The following is a 20275-nucleotide window of genomic DNA, read 5'->3' on the forward strand; positions in this document are numbered from 1 at the left end:
CGAGAACTGAAAAAGTTCTATACTTTAAACTATTTTACTTAAACAATGTTTAAATAGAATATTGTTATTTTTGTACCATTTTCGTTTAATTACGTTTTCTAGCAACAACTACTTATATGTAATTATATATTATTAAAGATATTTTGTCTAAACTATAAACACCAGCCTTATCTGAAAACTGGTAGTAGTAGTATACAGGGTCATAATCAAAAACAAAATACCAGACTAAGAAAATAGAGTTTTAGTTATTAGTTCAGTCATTGAATTTATATCAGCAAACCTAAAGGTGTTTAAACTAATTTAACATGAAGTTTTATTGTAACTAAAAACAATAAATGAGTAAAAACTTATCTACTCAAGCTTTATAAATATTGTACAAAAATATATCTTCTAACTTAATAAAGCTTGAACTTATTAAAAATTTTTCTACAAGCATTATTAGTATACTTAAAAATTATAAACAAGTCTGCTAATGCATGTAATTAATAACAAAATAAGTTTATTAAAAAAATTAAATAAAAGTTTATATACTCAGATTTTTTAGCAGTTTTAAATTAATAATCATTAAATATGGGATGTTTACTTTAATACTTATGATGTAGTTATCATGACTAAAAAGACCTAAATTGATTTACTGTCTGTCACATAAGAAATCAGCTATTGTGAATAAAAATTTTTTTATAATGAAAAGTAAGTTGACAGAAAACCCAATTATACAATTATAGCTGTCTACTACTAAATAAACAGGTCAGCATTCAAAAAGCTGTCGAAATTTACAACATTTTTTACTTTTTTAAGTCTTATGACATTTACGAATATATTTAAACTTTTTATAATTTATTGCAACACAGTTTATTGTTTCAATTTATTATCAGCAATTAAGTAGTACATTGGCACTCGAAAATTAAACTTGCAAAAATCTACGGATGATTTTAGTTTTTGTTTAAAAAATGCAATAGTGAAGGTAGTTTGTTTAAGCGTCGCAACTTCCGTTCATTCCTGAGTTCATGCCGCTGCTTTGGCGGTAGGAGCGGAAGAACTTCTGCCACACCTGGTAGTCGTAACGGTAGAGGGACGAAAGACCAGTCAAGTCTGTGGTAATGCGAACAATTTCAGAATATAAAACTAAATGTTTGGGTTAGATAAAGAGTAACGTGTTATTTTTACAGTTTTTCCTTGTTTTAAATAACTTTTAAGTATAACTGGAATGTTAGTATCTATAAAAAGAACAAACCTGTGTATTCGTGGTCGGCGCAATAGCACATGGGGCAGTTTTGGACGGCAATGTTGAAGCATGTCAGTTGTCTGCGGTTCTTGCACATACCGTCAAATTGTGACCTCTCCATGCATGGCGGCAAGTCTTCCATAGAAACTCCGCTCATCATAGTGTTTTCACTGAAGTAATATAGTATTTTAAACTATTTTTTCTTTCTACTTTTTAAGTCGGCTATATCAAAAGTCATTTTGTCGAATACTCGTGAAAATGTTAATGTTGAAAGTTTATTGATTTTTATGCAAAGTACAGTAGCAATTTTCTTACAGGTAGTTGTTGTATTCGCCGATCCATGATCCGAGGAAATCCTTCTTCCACTTAACGTAGTCGCACAACCAAGCCTTCTTCATTCCGCATCTAGTTTGTGACTTGTAGAACTTGTCGCATGAAATTTCGTCCATATCGACATTTCCACCGTTTCCACCGTTTCCAGCTACATTTTTTGTTTTTGAAAATAAATTAAGACTGTTTTTAAAAGCTATTTAAATAATAAACAAAAATAACTTTTTTCAGATAAAAAACACTAACAATAGCAATTAAAGCAAATTGGTAAACTAACCGTCACATCCTGGAAGTCTTGGGTTTTCGTAGAAGTATTTTCCGACGTACTCCATTCCCATCTTGACATATGGAACGAACATGTCGTATTCGTCAGGCATGACCAGGTAGAGCCAGCCTTCGATCTTCGAATCGTCGCAGTTTGCAACGTAAGCCTTGGTCACCTTTTCGAAATATCTATCGTAGGCTCTGTTAAAAAAATAAACGGTAACTTCTTTGCTGGAAACGTTTTATTTAAAAAAAAAATAGTTGAAAGTTTAATTGAAAATACGAAAGATATCTAAATTTTATACATGTTCAAAACACTAAAAAAATAACTTTTACCTAAAAGAAGAAAACTTGGATTTTTGAAATGAAGAAATTAAAATAGACAACAATCATATTTTTACCAAACTGTCAACAACTCACGAGCACAAGTCGCCCTCGGTGAAAAGCTCGACGACCATCTGCTGCCAGGCACTCGCGATGGTGGTGTAGTAGCTCACGCTGCACGGCATGTTCTGCTGGATGTCCACCAAGGTGATGTTCATGGACGCGAACCACATCATGGCGTCGCTCGTGTTGAAGTTGTCGAACCACGACTGGACCATGGCGGGCAGGTCGCGCATCTGCGGGCAGAAGGCGAAGTTGACCGACTCGGCGATCTGCATGGCGGTCTGCTCGTCGACGAGGTAGAGAGCCACCATGCGTTCCATGACCTCCTCGATGGAGCTGATGTTGTAAGTGAGCTCTTGCACCAACTGTTTAATTTAATTTGTTTTTTTATGTGAATTTATAAGCTTTAAATGCTACACAAAGGCTAACGTCTTAAGTCAATAATTATAAAAAATTTCTTTATCAGTTTTTACGTTTGTATACTTTTTGTGTTCCAAATTGTTTTTGATAAAAATGGACTCGTTAACTTCAAAAAAGAAACTTTATTATTTTAAAAACGATAAAAATTTTGAGCTTGTTAATACTGTTATAAAATCTAACTGGGTAGAAAGATCTGGTTCCGGGAATTTGATCGAGCACGGTCGGGCATCTTCCGGACAAGCAAGTAGAGTAAGTTCTGCTCAGGCACTGGAAGAGCTCGGTTCTCCTGCTTCCGCACATCTCTTGGTTCTGGTACGGGAAGCTGCTGTAAAATTTTTCGTAACACTCGTTGAACTTGTACATGGTTTCTTTGAGAGTGCATCCAGGCATTAGTTGAACGTCTGATTATTAGATAGTATGTTTTAGTTCAAATACTTTGATATACTGATCAAAAAACTTAGAAAAAAAGTTTACAGCATATTTTAATAAAAAAGCTGTAAAATCAAAAGTGCATAATATTTTGTTAACAAACCATCTGAGGTGAAGAGTGAGCATCCCTGAGCAGGGGTGGCCTCAAGTTCAGCGCAATAGTTTCCATAGCAATCAGACACATTGCAGTTGGTGACCATGGCATCTGGTGAGCGGAATGACTGGTATTGTTGGACGGCGCTGCAGTTGTAAGTTCTTTCGGGGCGCGTACAAGCTCCTCCGTTGATTTTAACTGTGTTTTGTTTTAGAAAAAATTAAAAAACGTTAAGTTTGCTATAATTCAAGTATATAAGACCTTTTAAAACATTGTTTTGGTACAAAAAAGCAACTTTCTGAAAAAACCCGAAGCTATTATAATGCAAGGTTATATAATAAAACTTCAAGCTTTGTTAACCTATGCAAACATGAATTACTTAATGAGTAATAGGAAAAAAACAAATTGAAAAAAGTGATACGCCATTTAGATACTGCATTTTTTTCACTAAGTTAAGCACAAAAGTTTATATTATATTGCTATCTTAAATTTAAAATTAAACTAAACTTAAAGCTAAGGTAACAAGTTTCTTAAACTTACTTTCCTGTGGGTTTCCTTCTTCATCCATTGACATTACTGTGTATTGGTATTCAGTACAAAGGTTGTCGATGCTGGGGCAAAGCGAGTTGACGGTGTTGTCCCAAAGCATGTCTCCGTTTACCAAGACCCTGTCACCGGTGACACAAGCCACTGTTGAATCGGAAGCTGCAAGAAAATAGTACTTTTCATTCACGGTTCACTTAATACTAAGTAAATTTATAAAAGTTTAAATATTGTAACGACGAAATTGTGTACTTTTGTTTAAATATCTAGAGTATAAAAATAATACTAATATTATCGACAGACGAGAACTATCAAAAAGCAAGTTTTGTATTTCAGATTAATTTTTTTTTAAGTAACTAAAAAATATATCAAATGTATTATCTAATTAAAAAAACTAACTTCCAAATCTTGGTTTGTTTTACTGTATTAAATTCTGACGACATTTGTCTGTTTTTAAACAATGATATAGTTTTTGTTTGAAAAGATTTAAACATTTGGTTTAAATAAGAGTAGGTGGTTTTATTAAATGATTTAGTATTTTTATTTGTATTAAATGTACAGTAAAAAAATAAACAATCTTATTAAGATCATAACAGTTCAGCTATTTTAAAATAAAAATATTCAATACAAATTTTTTATGTAGTCATTATTGATTTTTTATGAACTTTATTGTAAATTTATTCTCATACACTTTACAGTGGGGGGTTATTGTTACTAAACATACACACCTTACACCCTTTATTAGAAGTAGATTAATGTTTGTTATAAACACACAAAAGTTCATTTGAATAGCTTATTGATGTCGAAACTCTTATCGTTTACCTTTTTTACATAACATTTTGGCTTTAAAATGTTTAGTTTTTCTTCTTTTGTTCGAATACTTATTGTTTGAATTGTTTATTTAACTCTACCCTGCATTATACTTTTCAATATTTATGTTTGAATGGTGTTGTGTTTTTAAGGTTATCCTAACAAAATCTTTTGCTTTACTGTGTTTTGAGTAAAGTTTAAACAAAGTTATAAGCCTGAAATAACCTAAAATAAAAAACAAATAAAAATTTAAAACGAGATTTTAAAAACATTTCACAAAAATTTCGTGTTTTTTTCTCTTTGACATTGTTTTTTTTTTTAAAGTTAATTTTTAGGAAAATAGACTCACAGATTCTGTTACATCCAGGAAGTTGGTATTGCCAGAAGTATTCACCCCAGATCTGCATGGCTCTGACGTAAGCTTGTCCTGCGCCTCTGTACTCTTCGGGGAGCACGTCATCGAACATGTTGTAGTTGAAAGAGAGGATGCTGCAGTCTCTGAGCACAGCCATCGATGTTTTTGACTTGTAGGTGTCAAAAGCTCTGTATATTGAAAGTTTGTTTGTTGTTTTGTAAAAAAAAATAACTGTAAGAATTTAATTTTCAATCTTACATGTATTAAAGTTACTCTAACTGATTTTATTTATACAAAAGTTAAATAAACAAATAAAGGTAAAATAATTCAAACAATTTTTATTGCTTAATGTTTTATAGGTTAAAAAAAAACTATCTTAAAAATAAGTCGACGATATTAATTAACTTTCATTTACTCACGTGCAAACTTGTTCATGGGTTGTTGCATTGTACCAGTGGTAGACTGCTTCAAACATGGCGTTGTTGATGTTTTCAAAGTAGCTCTCCCTGCATGGAATGGCGTTCAAGAAATCCATGAAGTTAAAGTCGACCATCATAGACACGTTGCCCCAGAATTGCTCAGTAAGTTCTCCCAGTTCAGGGACCCATGTAGGAACTTCACCTTTAGTAGGGCACATTTTTTCCATGGTCATGTTTCTGTAATAATCGGTTTCGTTGGCCATAATCCATCCGAAATTAATCATGTTTTTGTAGAAAGATTCGACATCAGTGACACCGAAAGCCCAATCACGTTTATACTGAAAAATGTTAACTCTAATCCGTTTGTTGATTTAGCTTGTTACATATACAAACGAAGGTTAAAGTTATCAAAAAGGTACGGTTGTTTATTATACTTACACCGAATTGTTCGCGTGCGCCGGGGATTTCATCAAAAACGGTTGGGCATCTTCCGGTGCTGCATTCGGATGCTACTTGAGCGTGGCACTTGAACATCATATCGACATCTGATCTGTTTGTTTGATGTTATAAGTTTGATATTGTTTGTTAGCTGTAGCAAATTTCAAATAGTGTTTGAGCTAATGAGAAATTTTGAGTAGTTTACAAAATAAAAAACTCACTCGCAAGCAGATCTATCAGCATAAGGAAAGCTGGCGTAGTAGTTTTGAGCACAATCGCCCATTTTTACAAAAATGTCGCGCATGGTGCATTGAGGGCTCACAAGGAGATCTGTTTGAATGAAAAAAATTGTGCTACTTTGAAGAAGTAAAATCTAATTAAAATTTAAAAGTAAATCAATTTAAAATTGTAAAAAGCAAGTACTGGAGAAAAAAAAACTATTTGTTAAAAAGTGGTTTACAAACAATTATTTTTGAGAAATATTGAATACACGTCAAAAGTTTTCAGTTGTAAAACTTTATTTGTCAGAGTTAATAAGTTTATCAAAGGTTTTAATAAAAACAGTTACACGACAAACCATCTTCGTTGCGATATCCGCATTCTTCGGGAGCTTCATCAACATAGAGTTCTGCATCAACTTTTTTGCAAGCACTTACAGTTCCATATCCTTTTTTGAAAACATAATCTTCAACATCAGAGCACTCATACTCTTCGCCAGCGGATACACAGTCACCATAATCCATTTCGACTGAATTAAATTAGTATGTTTTTTAGTTGTGTTTCTATAAAATCTACCGTGGACTATTATGGATTACTTTGTAGAAGCAATGTAAGTTTCAATAGAAACTAAGATACTTTAAAAATACTTAAACAAATTTTTTTTGTATTTTTTATGTTTATACTATAAACTTCGAGCAAAAACACTTTGTACACTTACCGGTTCGGTTTTGAGAGTCTGTGAGGTTGTACATGAAGTACACGCAAGATGCTTCGGTGTCATAACAAAGCGCGTTGACGATATTGTTGAATATGACGTCATCACCGAATTTTCCACGATCACCGATGGGACAACGTTTACCGTCGGTCTGGGCAACTATGGAAAAAATTTCATTGAATTTTTTTTCTTATTCATTTGTTTGCAATAACACTTATACAATTTTTTATAGGGAGTTTGATTCAAACAAAGTGAAACTTAAAGTACTTTGAAGTAACTGAAAATCTATTTATTAATTAAAAAAAATTAAAAACAACTTTATGTTAACTTGTATACTAACCTAGTGTTTGTGCAGTAGCACTTGCTACGATGAGCAGAGCGGCAACAATTAATTTCATTATATAGTTGGTTCTTCTTTTGATTTTAAGTTTTATAATAAATAAGATTCTAGACAATTTGAATATTTGTTAATTACTGTTTTGTTTTAGCATTATTCAAACCTTGTTATTTTTAACTCTAAATAACAGTTTCCTTTCAAAAAAAAAAAGTATCTTCTAGCTTAAACAACTTTAAACAGTCTAAATACATATAATTTTAAACTATAAGAAAAAATTAAAGTCTTGTTTCATTCATTTTCACAGTTACAGTTTCAATATATTCAAACCAAGTCGCCACATTCGACTGTTCACTTTTCAAACAATCTCAAGTGTTCTTAAATACAGTTAAGTCACGTGACCGTGTTGTTGGGGCGATGTGTGAGTTAAAACTTGCCCCGCACGTATGACATTGCTAAACTCGCACAATGCTTCTGTGTTGTTGTTATTTCGCTTTTTTCGCCCCACCCTTTGAAACGGCTCGAATTTTCGTGCAAGTTGACAATGAAAAGAACAAAGCGGAAAGGAGAATTAAGGGTGCGAGTGGCAAGGTGCGCAATGTGTGCTGTGCAATCGATCTTACGCCACAATTGAAAGCAATGGGATTTCGCGAAAAGTTTATTTTTTGTGTAAAAACGGCATCCGAGCCGTTTAAAATAGAGTATTACGACTAGTAAGATGACCTTGCACTTTGCAGGGTATAAACACTTTATAATGGACGTAGTGATTTATGTTATTGTGCCGTGTATTTGCTATCGCTTTATAAGCAAATTCAAGGTATTACTCACAATGTGTTTGCTTGCTTTTGTAAGTCATGTTTTGTTCACATGATTAAACAACAACTTTTGTTTTTTGAAAATTTATAATTACTTTTATACCAAACATTAATTCTCCTAACATGAAAAAAAATGTAATATTTGAAGTGTTTTATAAATGTTTTAATCAAATTGTGTTTAAATGTTTTATTTCTTAAGTAAAGCTTTAAAACGTGTACATAATACATTTAGTATAAACTTTTTTGATCAACTTTTTTATTTAATTTAAGATGCTTAAATGTTAGAGAAAAGTTAAGAAAATAACATGCAATCACAACTTTAGAAACGTTCAGTGACATCAATATGTTTTTTACAAAACGATTATTTTATAGAAAAAATTACCCAAGAAACTAGTTTTTTTATGAAAAGGGAAAGTATTTTTGCTCAAACTTTATCAAAAACTTCAAATTAAACAGTTGTTTGTGAAATTTGACTCCTTAAAAATAACTTAAAAGTAATCTTAATAGTTATTTTTATTTTTTCAATTATCTTCTGCTTATATTTACTTAACCTAAAATACTACATTTTTAAAACAACGATTTCCCATACAAATATTTATTTATTCTAGTTCATTTTGGTATTTGTTTGTTTAATACTAAGAGCTTCTAAATATAGTTGAAAGTTTTTGTATTTGTTCTATTGTATTTATAATTGACTAGCTAATGTCAAAATTACTTTGGTTGAGCTTGTAATGATTTTAGTTGTAGTTCTTATAATTATTTGTTTTTGTTAAACATTATGCACTTTTTTACGTTAAGTTTTTGTTTGTTTATAACTCATTATTTTTATTTTTAATTGAAAATAAGTTTATTTCTATATATAATTTCGCTTTATAAACTACTTATTTACGTGTTTTTCTCTTTTATCAAACTAACTTTTTATGTGTCTTCCCTTAAGTGACTCTATATTTTATGCCTTGGTCCAACGCTGCACATAAACCATAATATTTGTAAATGTTATGCAACAAGTTTATCTTCATTCATCTGATTTAAAACTATCTAATCAATTTGGCTATATTTACAGGGAATTAGTTATGTCAAGTTATCGTCATTTTGTTAGTAACATAAAATGGATTAGTAAAATTTTTTAGTGATAAAACTTACTGAGCTCTTAATTTAGTAACTAGTGTTCTATTAATTTTTACCTTTTTATATTTTTAGTCTAAAAGAAGACTTTTTGAATTAATTACTTTAATTATTTTTATTACCAGCCGCCTGTGAAAACTAATTGTAAGCAAATAGGTCGTTTACTTATAAAAGTGGCTGACTCCTCATAAATAAGCACTTTTTATTCATAAGTTTGTCTAATATTAGTATTTTAGATGTTGGTTAGTTTTTTATTATTTTGTTAAACATTTACAATAATTTTATTAGTAATAAAAGTTTAGTTAAAAAAAAAAGGACGTTTATACTTTTTCATTTTACTTTAATTCCTGATGTAGATTCTTATAATAGTTTCACTTTAATTTTATGGTGTTTATTTTATTTCTAAAGTTTGCTTAAATTTTTGTATTTTTGTAACGACATTGCAGCCGTTATAAGCGTCTCAACAGAAACTGTTGATGATTGAGTGTCTGCAAAAACAAACTCATAGACATTGTTAAATCATATTGGGTCTTATAAAAACAAACGATTTTGAAAGTTACGCAAACAAAATTAGCAACTTATATTCTTTACTTTTATTTGAAGGTTATATAAATGAGGTGTGATATTTCTAACCACAAGCTTTTAGTGTTCTATTCAAAACAAATGTTATTACATTTGGTGTAATATTAAAAAATAACTTTTATAGTACTGTCTGTTTGTTCGGTATTTGTTTTTCAGTCAAACTAAAAAAGATTTAATTTTTTATGCTATACATTTTTTAATCGTTACATCGGTTTTGTTAATTTTTTAAGAAGTAATTAAACAATTGTAATCTATTTTTTTATAATTTTTTTTAAAGCTGAGGTCCTTGAGTCTTGTTTAAGTAACAGTCTATTTGTCAGCCGTTGTATTTTGAAGGTTTTTAAAAAGAGAAAAATTATAACAAAAATAAGTATACATTGTATAAAAATAACAGTGAATTAGAGATCATGTCGTTAAAGTTAATTTGTAGATGAAAACAGTTTAGGATGATCAGTTCAAAGTGTTTTACTTAAAACACTAATTGCCTACTGAAGAAGATTTTGAAAGTACTTTAGGCAATATAACGAATACTAATAAATTTGTAGATTTTTTTGTTAAATAAAAAAAACTTTTTTATTTAAAACGATTTTGATAAAGACAAAAAAATTACGAAGAACAACACACAACCAAGGGAAGATTTGAGATACTTAAAACTTAAATATTCTTACTTAAAACACAAGTTGCAAGCCGTAAATTTTGCTTTACCAGTTGAATCCAGCAGTGGTCATGATGAAATTTCCAGCCTCTATTTTGTAACAAAATTCTAAAAAAATCTATTAGTTAAAATTAACTCGTTATGGATGTGCCGATTAAAAGTAAAATTAATCAAAACTAAAAAACTGTAAAGCTTAATTAACTTAGATATTTCCTTTCTAAAGTCAGTTGGAATGCTCTAAAAATATAAAGGGTACTAAAAAAGCACTGATAATAGATAAAAATTAGTATGTATATGTTTTAAAATAGTCTTATATAAGCCATTTGAGTACTAAGTTTTTCTGATGCACTATAAAATTGATTTATAATTTTTACCTATAAACTTAGATTTTTTTAAAGTTAAAACTGCAACAAAAGTTAGTGTTTTTTTTTTAATTAAATTTAACAATTTTAAATTCATCAAAAATGAAGTGTTTGGAACTGTAGTAAAAAGTTAAGACACTACAATTTTACTTAAAATGTATAAAAATAAACGCTTCGCATTATCAAAAATATAAAATTGTCGAACTTTTGTATTGATTATCTATGTTTGACTGTAATAAGAAAACTAAAAAATTTATTAAATTCACAAATCCTGGACAAAGGTATCCATGGTTGTACGACTTGATAACCAAAAAGTTCTTCGTGCACCAGATCTTGAATTAAATATTTTGAGCAATCTTTTTTTTGTCGTTCAATAAACAATATATATAATAAACTAATGATTTAGTGCATAAAATTTGTTTTATGAATATTTTTAAGAAATATTTTATTTAACACTATAGAAAGTAAAGATGGTAAAATTGGAATTATGTAACTTTTTTAAAATCTATCAATTTATAGTATTTGAACACGAAATGTTTTATTTTTTGTATTTTTTTCATTGCCATTCTTATACATAAAAACCTCAGTACTAATGAGAATTTTAGTAATTGTACTCATTATATTGCTTATTATACAGTAAAAAATACAAAAGCAAACTGCAGTTTAGTTTTTTTTGTATTTTTGGTTATTATAAAAAAAAAGAAGTTTATTCCATAATCTTTTAAAATGACTTCGCGGTTTTTGCGTACAAAATATGTTTAAAACAAAAAATAAAAGTGAAGAAAGCAAAAGCTCCAACTTTAAATTGTAGATAATAAAAATTAGTGTCTTTGTATATGTTTGTGTGATTTCTCTTTTAAAACCAATTATCTTAGTTAAAAAAAATTTCAAATTTATCAAAGGTTTAGACTTTAGAGTAATAGTTTTATGATATTTAAACTTCTTTAACTGTCCTCCTTGTATGTCAACCAATGTTTAAGATTTTTATTTCGTCTATACCATTTACTATATATACAAAAGTGTACTTCAAATACCAACAAATCTTTTATTTTAAACTTATTATTATTGCTTGAGGTACTTTTACACCCTTCGTCAAAAAGCAAGTTAAATTATAACTCAATAACTGATTTTTTCACGCAAAAAGGTAAAACAGGAAAGTTTTTTTAAGCAAGACGTTTCAAACCTTCTACCGCCTGTGTTTTTTTTTTTAGCACAATCAATATTTGCATCAGTTCTTTTTAGCTTTTTAATGTTTGTAATTCTCTTACACTTATAATCAGTAAGAGAATCATTAAGATTTTACGACATTACACATATGACACCAACACGTAGAAAAATCATAACATATGAATGTTCATTGAATTTAGTTCTTATCCTAAAAAACAACAATTTTTTTATATGACTCTAAGTTTCTTTTAATTAAAAGCTTACATATGATTAATATTTTGTTTTCTATTTGTAAAAGCGAGCTTAGTTTTGACTTTTATAACGAGTTATTTATATGGTTGGCTGAAAGCAACACCTTAGCCAGGAAATATAGCGTTTCTATTTTAAAATTTTATGTTTATCTTAGTTGTTATTGCCTTGGCTAAATTTTATATTTGACTTATTAAATTTAAAACATTGCTGTTTTTTATGAGTACAAAATACAAACTTAAAAACACTGTATTAGTATTAATGGAATGAAAATCATATAATAACACAAAAAGAGTTTAATCAATAAATTTTTAAACTTACTAATCATTTGATGTTTTTCTATGCAAGTTTAAAAGCACAGATTTATGAAGAGCTGCAATATTAAATCTATTGCAGTTTTTTTTAATGCAATACGAAATAGGAAAGACTTGTTTAGTTGAATAAACTTGGTATCTAAAAACCTCTTCTTTTATATTTAAAAAAAAACTGCTTTGTTTGAAACTATTGTTATTAAATATATGTAACTACTCCCATTTTGAATAAAGAAAATGGTTGACGTTTCTTGCACTGTTACATTATCTTATATTATGTTATACCAAACCACAAATAATGACTAAGCATTATTGTTAAATCGCCAACATTAGTTAGTAAAGAAGCATGTAATTTAAAAACAAGTATTTACTTCAATGTTTTACATAAACCTAAATAGTTTTTATTGTTATTTATAACTAAAGTTCGATTAAGTTTTTGTCGCTGTTATGTAATTAAAAAACTACAAGAACATAAATAACGTTTTCATTAAAAAAACTGAAAGATATAGGGTTCAATGAATAAAAAAAACAATAAATTTATAAAAAAGATAAGAAAATTTATTTTTAGTTTAAAGCAATATGATACAGTTACTAGCGTAAAAATTATAATCAAATAATGTTTAATGTAAATTTGTTCTGTCAAATCATTCGTATAAAGCTAAAAAGACAAAAATCAAGCTTAGAAACTTTACAGTTAAAACTTTTGATGATTGTATTATTGTTGTCTTTATCAAAATAGTTTAAACTTTTGTAATAAAATTAAAAGTTGTTTAACAGTCTGAATTAAAATTTTATAGTATGTAAGTAATTCTGAACTGCTTTTATTATGAAAACTGTATTTAGTTCTTAATTTTAGAATTTTTAAAAGTATTACTAAACGTGTATTTTAAAAGCTTGTAAAAACATTTTACAGTTTGTGGTCATTTTTTAAAATTTAAAATAAAATTAAACAACAAATTATTTTTTTAAGTAAATGCATTCAGTAACTTTAAAAAGAATCATTAAAAACATGAAGAAGAATTATTGCAAATCAAAATCGAACTTCAAGTAAAAGTTTTCAAAACCAGGTCATAAATACGAAAAGTTTATTGTAAGCAAAGTACTGGGTAAACTGAATGAATAAAGTATACATCAAATTTACTATAAAATATTTAATATACCTTTAGTTTCTCTAATCTATATAATAGATAGTCTACAGTCTTTCTAAAACATCAAGTTTTAATTGTTTTAGTCCCTATAGTTGATAGATTTCAAACATAACAATAACATTGGTCCAGATCTTGCTAAGATATACTAAAGAGTTGTGTACGGGTTGGCAATCACTGGCCCGTGGTACAAAATAATTTCGTATAGCAAAAAAATTACGGCCCGCGTTTTACTTTATATTTAACATATGTTTTTTGAAAAAATTTAAATAATGTTTATTTAGAAAAAAATACAATTATACGCTTAATTGTATAGTTACTAATTACTAAACTTTGGTTAAAAATTGCACTTTTGTTGATTATTACATCAATTTTAATCAACTGCAACCCGCGAAAGATACTTTTCTATACAGTGCAGCCCTTGAGCAACTTTTCTAAGAATCCCCATTACTTATAGAAAACAGCCGAGCATTAGTTTTATAACTTTTTCAAGAGTATGGCACAATGTACAGCTAAATAAAAAAATTATTAAGAGATAACCTATTTAGTAAGTTTTTTGAATGTAAAAATTAAATTTAATCTACTTATTAATTTAGACTGTAATAGTAAATTGTTTAAGATAAACTAAAAAGTATTTTCAAAACAACACATAAAAGAACATATATTTATTTTCAAAATATTTCGTTATTCATCACTATTGTTTGCATCCTTAAATAGTTTTACTGAAGTAGAGGTATCAACTTTTAAAAATGTTCGTATAGGCCTTAAAATAAATTATTAATTCTAATAAAATAAAGTAATTAGTTTTAAGTATGCAATAAAAACTAATGAGCTACTAGATCTGATTATTGTAAAGAACATTTATTAGTTGTATAAGACAAATCTTGTTATTGCAAAAACAAGAAGTCTATAATTTGAAACATATTCACACTAAATTAATAAGAAAGCGTCCTTTAAAAATAATTTTGTAATCAAACTACTAGAAAAATCTATAGTATGTATAAGTTACATCTACGATCAATAATTAAGGTATACCTATACTGTAAGGTTATAAAACATTTTATCGTTCTTAAATAAGTTCAAAAAAATTTAATGAAAAATTCAAAACTAGTTATATAAGCATTTTATTGGCACATACTTTCCAGAATTCAGTTTAAAAAAATATTATTAATTGAAAAAAAGTCGCTTGAAGCACTTTATTTTATTATAACACACGAATACTAACTTTTTATCGTATTATTCAAATTTTTTTTTGTTCCTAAACTAATTAACCTTACTGCATTTTGTTTCTTGTTCTATAAGGAAGTTAATTAACAAAAAACAACCTAAACCTATGTATATATATTCATTTAATGCTCGCTTTAACAGATGTCTGTAGTCATTTTTGAGTAAGGTCCAGACTAAAAAAAACTAATTAGATTAAAAGCAATATTTTCCTTCGCAAGCCTGAGAGCATTTTGAGTATACATGTGCCGTGAAAAAAGCTCAGTTTGAAAGAAAGGTTTGATCAAATAATTTCGTTCATCCACCTACCATTGCAGTGGGAGCCGATCATTTCTAACCTGATCATTTCTAACCCGATCATTTCTAACTCGATTACTTCTAACCCGATCATTTCTGACCCTATCATTTCTAACCCGATCACTTCTAACCCGATCACTTTTAACCCGATCATGTCTAACCCGATCACCTATAACCCAATCACTTCTAACCCGATCACTTCTAACCCGATCATTTCTAACCCGATCCCTTCTAACTCGATCACTTCAAACCCGATCACTTATAACCTGATCGCTTTTAACCCGATCATTTCTAACCCGGTCACTTCTATTTCGATTCAACCCAATCATTTCTAACCCGATTATTTCTAACCCGATCATTTCTAATCCGTTTGTTTCTAACCCGATCATTTCTAACCCGATCACTTCTAACCCGATCACTTCTAGCCTGATTGTTTCCAACCCACTTACTTGCTTATTTTTATTTTTATTTTTTATCTGGATTTCATGCAAAAACAAACTAGTCTTAATAAAATAATTAAAAAAAAAAAAATATATTTTTAGTTACTTTAAAAGACAATGATTTTAATGTGTTTCGTAAAAAACATTGTTAGTTTTATTGCAAATTTAGTACTAACTTAATATAACTTTAATTTATCTTTATTACCTCATTTTTTGATTTTTCATCCTACTCAAAGTTCCAATTTTTTTTTCTTTATTTAATTTTTTTTTGTTTTTTTCAATCTACTTTAACATACGATTTTCGTTAATTATGTACAATTTACTAAATTGTTTATTTTACAATATTTTGAACTCTTCTTTGTAATATTTAAAAGTAAGCTATAACTATATTTAAGTTGGATGTTATTGTCAATCACGTAATTATAATAATTTCAACATAAGCAAATATTAAAATGTAAACATTTAAAATTGTAATATTCAGATACAAAAACCTTTATATTATGGTCTAAAAACTACATTATAAGTCTGACGTAAATTGTATTACTATGTTGTATTATTGCTGACTACCTTATTAAGGTTTTATATTGGGTTAGTTTTAAGTTTCATCTTAATAAATTATATCTACAACTTGAATAGGCCTAATAAGATAATGGAATTTAAACAAACATTAGGAGAAACTAAACACTTTTGTTATATTTAGTGGAAACGCATGATTTGTAAATATATCCTAGCTATTAAAACAGTTATGTCATATATAAACTGAAAAAGTATGTTACGTCGATTGACCGTGTTGAATTCACATCGTTTATAAGTTTCTTCTTAGTTTTTGAGCGAAAAAAGTCACTAATAATTAAACAGACGTGTTTATTTGTATAACAAGTCCGAGGGTAATTAAATCTCGCCTAGGTATTCTTCTTTAAAACCTTCACTTAAACTTATGTAATATACGAAATGTTTCAATTACGACTTAAATTAGTACTTTAGTTGACAAATGTTTCTTTAAAATTTACTTTAAACAGTTTCAATAACTTGAGTAAAAACAAAATAAGTACTAAAAACGCTTTAAAATAGAACAATAAATTGAATATAGTTATATTAAGTATAACTAAGAGCAGAAGTTTATAAAAACTACATCAAGTTTTTTGTTTTCTTTAATCACTATTTATTCGAACAATTATTACACGCAACATATTTACTTTTTATTCATTACAGTAAAGCCAGCTTAAAGTCTATCGACTTTATTCCCGGTGTTTTTTTGCACCTCTAATTTTCTATAAATGTCATGAGTTTTTCCTTCATTGTAAATTTCAATTTATACAATAGGTTTTACAATACAAACTACTTTCTTTATCTTATTATAAGTTTTTAATTAATATAAATTAAGCTAATAACTTATAGCTAAATAATCTAAAGCTTTTTTGGTTTAGGAAACCTGTGAAATAATAATTTTTAAAAGATATTAAGAAAATTATTAAAGAAGTTTTTACTATTAATCGTAAGAAATTCTTTTGCAATTTTAAATTTTGAAAAAAAAAGTTAAATTATTCTGCTCTATATACATCATATTTTAAAATAAAAAAATCAAAATAATAAGTTTTCGACACTTAACTTTTATAGTTAAGTTTACTATATAATATTTTTTATTAAATCTTTAGATATAATTTACCATTGGCTAAACGAAAAAAAAACTAAATTTAAGTTTTAGTAAATGATAGGTTCTAAATATTGAAAAAACGTCTACTTCTACTTTTGACTTTGTATTAAACAGTATAAACTTTCGTTTTAAGAACTTAGAACTTAATGATGATAATTTTTAATTGAACCACCATACTAATTACGATTACAAAGTTTTATTAACTGTATTATCATAAGTTTCATATATACTGATGTTATTATATATATATATATATATATATATATATATATAGAATTAAGTTATTTAACTTAATAAATTAAATTTTTCACACTGAGCCCACCTTGAGGGCTTTATTATTAAAAAAGGTTTATTTAAAGATGCAAAACTCGAAGGACTCGAGTTTCGTGACTATTCACTCATCAGCTTCAAAACTATTTTAAACTTGTTTTGAAGCTGATGAGTGAATAGTCACGAAACTCGAGTCCTTCGTGTTTTGCATCTTTAAATAAACCTTTATATATATATATATATATAATTTATTGAAATGACGATTTTAAAAATGCTGGAACATATGCTTCATAAAGACAAAAAAAATTGTCTCTAATCTTCAGCCAGTTCAAATTTAAAATAAAAAGCACTTTGGTAAAGCACTTTGGTAAAGCCCTTCAAGTGGGCTCAGTAGAAGGTGTTCAAGTTTGAACATTAACCTTATTTTATATATATATATATATATATATATATATATATATATATATACTGTTTATTGAACGAAAAAAACGCTCAAAAAGTTCGGTCTAAGAATCTGGTGTACAAAGGAATCTTTCGGTTATCGAGTCGTACACCACATGCTTATAAAGTTTCTTACGAGCTATTACACATAGTTTTTTTTATGATTTGAATATTTAAATCTTTAATAATAAACAATCAATTAAACGAAAAGAAAAATGAAAGAAAATAAAACTGAACGAAATTAAGTGAATTTTGTTTTTAATACTGTACTATGAATCTTGTTTAATAACATATGAACTAAAAAATGTATATAACTTTAAATTAACGTTTAAAAGTAGATAACCAACACTAATAACAAACGTGTAACAAACGATAATTATTCTTAAAAATTTGTATTTTATACAAATTCGTCCTAAACTTAAATGCAACTTGCCAATCTGGTCTCCATACTTAAACATATATTAACTATATAGAATCTTTACAAAGAAAAAGTACAGAATAGTCTTTAACCGCTTGAATACTAATTATATTTCTTATATTGACGACTATCAAAACTTAATACTTAATCTTTAGAATAAAGAAGACTTATACTTTTCCTAATGATTTTTAAAAGTAGTTAGTTAGTTTATAACCCATTTTTTAACCTTATTAAAATAATTATGTACCACGAAAATAAGTCAAAAATGCGTGCAGTCATAATTATCTTTCAGTTTAAATGTGGAACTAGCTTTCAAACAAGACTAATCTTTGCACAAAAATTAAATAACTTTTATTCAAGTTTACTTAAAAAAATAAGATATTTTATACTAGAAACTATCAGTAATTTTTCAAGTTTTTAACTTATAAACTATTAATTTAATATTTAGGATTTTGTTCATCCTATAGCTTAATTTAATTAGGCTTTTCTCTAAAAATAATAAACCATTTTTCAACATTTTCAATAGATTTTTATTTGACCTGTGTTCTTAATGTGCTTTGAACTTTAGATTTTAAATTTAGTGGTTAGTCAATGCACTTAAAACACTGATTTTATTTTACAAATGTCTGTACCTAAATTCCAGTAATGTTTATTTTGGTTGTATCGATTATGCTTTTGAAAAGCGACAAAAATAATTGATAAAAAAACAATGAAATACTAAACGATTGCACAAATATGCAGAACCTAACTCTAAAAATCAGAATGTGTATATCTGATATATGTTTGACAAGAAAAAAATTAATTCATGAGTTTTTGTAGTTTGTTTGAATTCTGACATTCCAGTATGTTCTAAATGATATAAATAAAAGTAACCCTGAGCCTTATTTTAATGTATAAGTGCGTAATTTAGACTACTTTGCTGATTGCTGCACTAAAATCATTAAAATAATTCACTAAATCGTCTAAGAAATTGTTTCTAAATTTTGCAGAGAAGATTTTTTGTTGAAAAGAAATTAAAATTTAATTTCAAAATCAAAAATTGTGCAACTGTGTTTGGTTATAATAAAACTCACTGATCGTTGAAAGAGTTGATATACAAAATAAACTAAATTTATTTAAAAAACAACTTTGTTGAGATTAGTTTGTTTTTAAAACAAATCCTTACTTTAAAACAATAATAAATAAACATATTAATCCAGATCGGGTTATTAATTTTCGGATTAGATCGGGTTAGAAATAATCGGGTTAGATCGGGTTAGAAATGATTGGGTAAAATTGGGTTAGAAAAGATCGGGTTAGAAATGATCTTGTTAGAAATTATCGGGTTAGAAGTGATCGTGTTAGATATGATCGGGTTGAAAGTGATCGGGTTAGAAATGATCGAGTTAGAAGTGATCGGGTTATAAGGGATCGGGTTAGAAGTGATCAGGTTAGAAGTGATCAGGTTAAAAGTGATCGGGTAAGAAATTATCGGGTTAGAAGTGATCGGGTTATAAATGATCGGGTTAGAAGTAATCGGGTTAGAAATGATCGGGTTAGAATGATTAAGTTAGAAATGATAGCGAATTAGAAATGATAGTAAACTGAACGTAGTCTCGTTGTGTTTGTTTAATTTACTGATTGATTATTTCAATGTTTTCAATACTAGAAAAATATTATGATATTACTTTTTGAAATTTACTTACTGAAATTTATTTTTCTTAATCTTTTCTATGAATGTTAGTTGAATTTATTCATAAGGGGTCTTGCACAAAATTCAAAACTATTTTACGATGATTTTTGTTTTGCTTAGTTTGTTTTCTTATATTTGTATGTTTTAAGCTTTTTGTTACAAGCTCAAATAGCTAAACAACCAAAAAAGGTGAATATATAGTTTTTTTCTTTATTTTATGCTATTGAAACAAACTTATACATATACAAGTTTATTAAGCAAAATAGTTATTTTACTTGTACAAATTTTATTGTTGTTCCTTACCTTTTGCAACATTATCACAGCAAATATTATTTACAAAACAGTTATAACGTAGACCAGGGTTTTCCGAACTTTTTTTTTATAAGGCCCCCTGTAAAGTAATAAAAAAAGCTATAGCCCCCTCCGACAAGACTTCTCAAAAAACTACACTTAAATAAACTTAAAA

At 27.8% G+C, this 20275-nt stretch overlaps 1 protein-coding gene across 1 annotated transcript; it reads right to left on the reverse strand.

Moving 5' to 3' along the window:
- Positions 1-848: 848 nt before the first annotated feature.
- Positions 849-7091, reverse strand: LOC145831593 (uncharacterized). Its single transcript, XM_082938902.1, has 15 exons — positions 6989-7091; positions 6652-6807; positions 6292-6462; positions 5936-6044; positions 5715-5826; positions 5277-5614; positions 4852-5045; positions 3690-3854; positions 3159-3347; positions 2807-3027; positions 2240-2571; positions 1833-2020; positions 1541-1706; positions 1235-1395; positions 849-1092 (listed from the first exon to the last, which is right to left on the reverse strand). Exons 1-15 carry the CDS (start codon positions 7044-7046, stop codon positions 974-976), a joined length of 2679 nt encoding a protein of 892 aa, XP_082795028.1. The 5' UTR covers positions 7047-7091; the 3' UTR covers positions 849-973.
- Positions 7092-20275: the final 13184 nt, after the last annotated feature.

Source organism: Thalia democratica, chromosome 1 (assembly GCF_965202585.1).
Source record: "Thalia democratica chromosome 1, ktThaDemo2.hap1.1, whole genome shotgun sequence".
Classification (NCBI taxonomy): Eukaryota; Metazoa; Chordata; class Thaliacea; order Salpida; family Salpidae; genus Thalia; species Thalia democratica.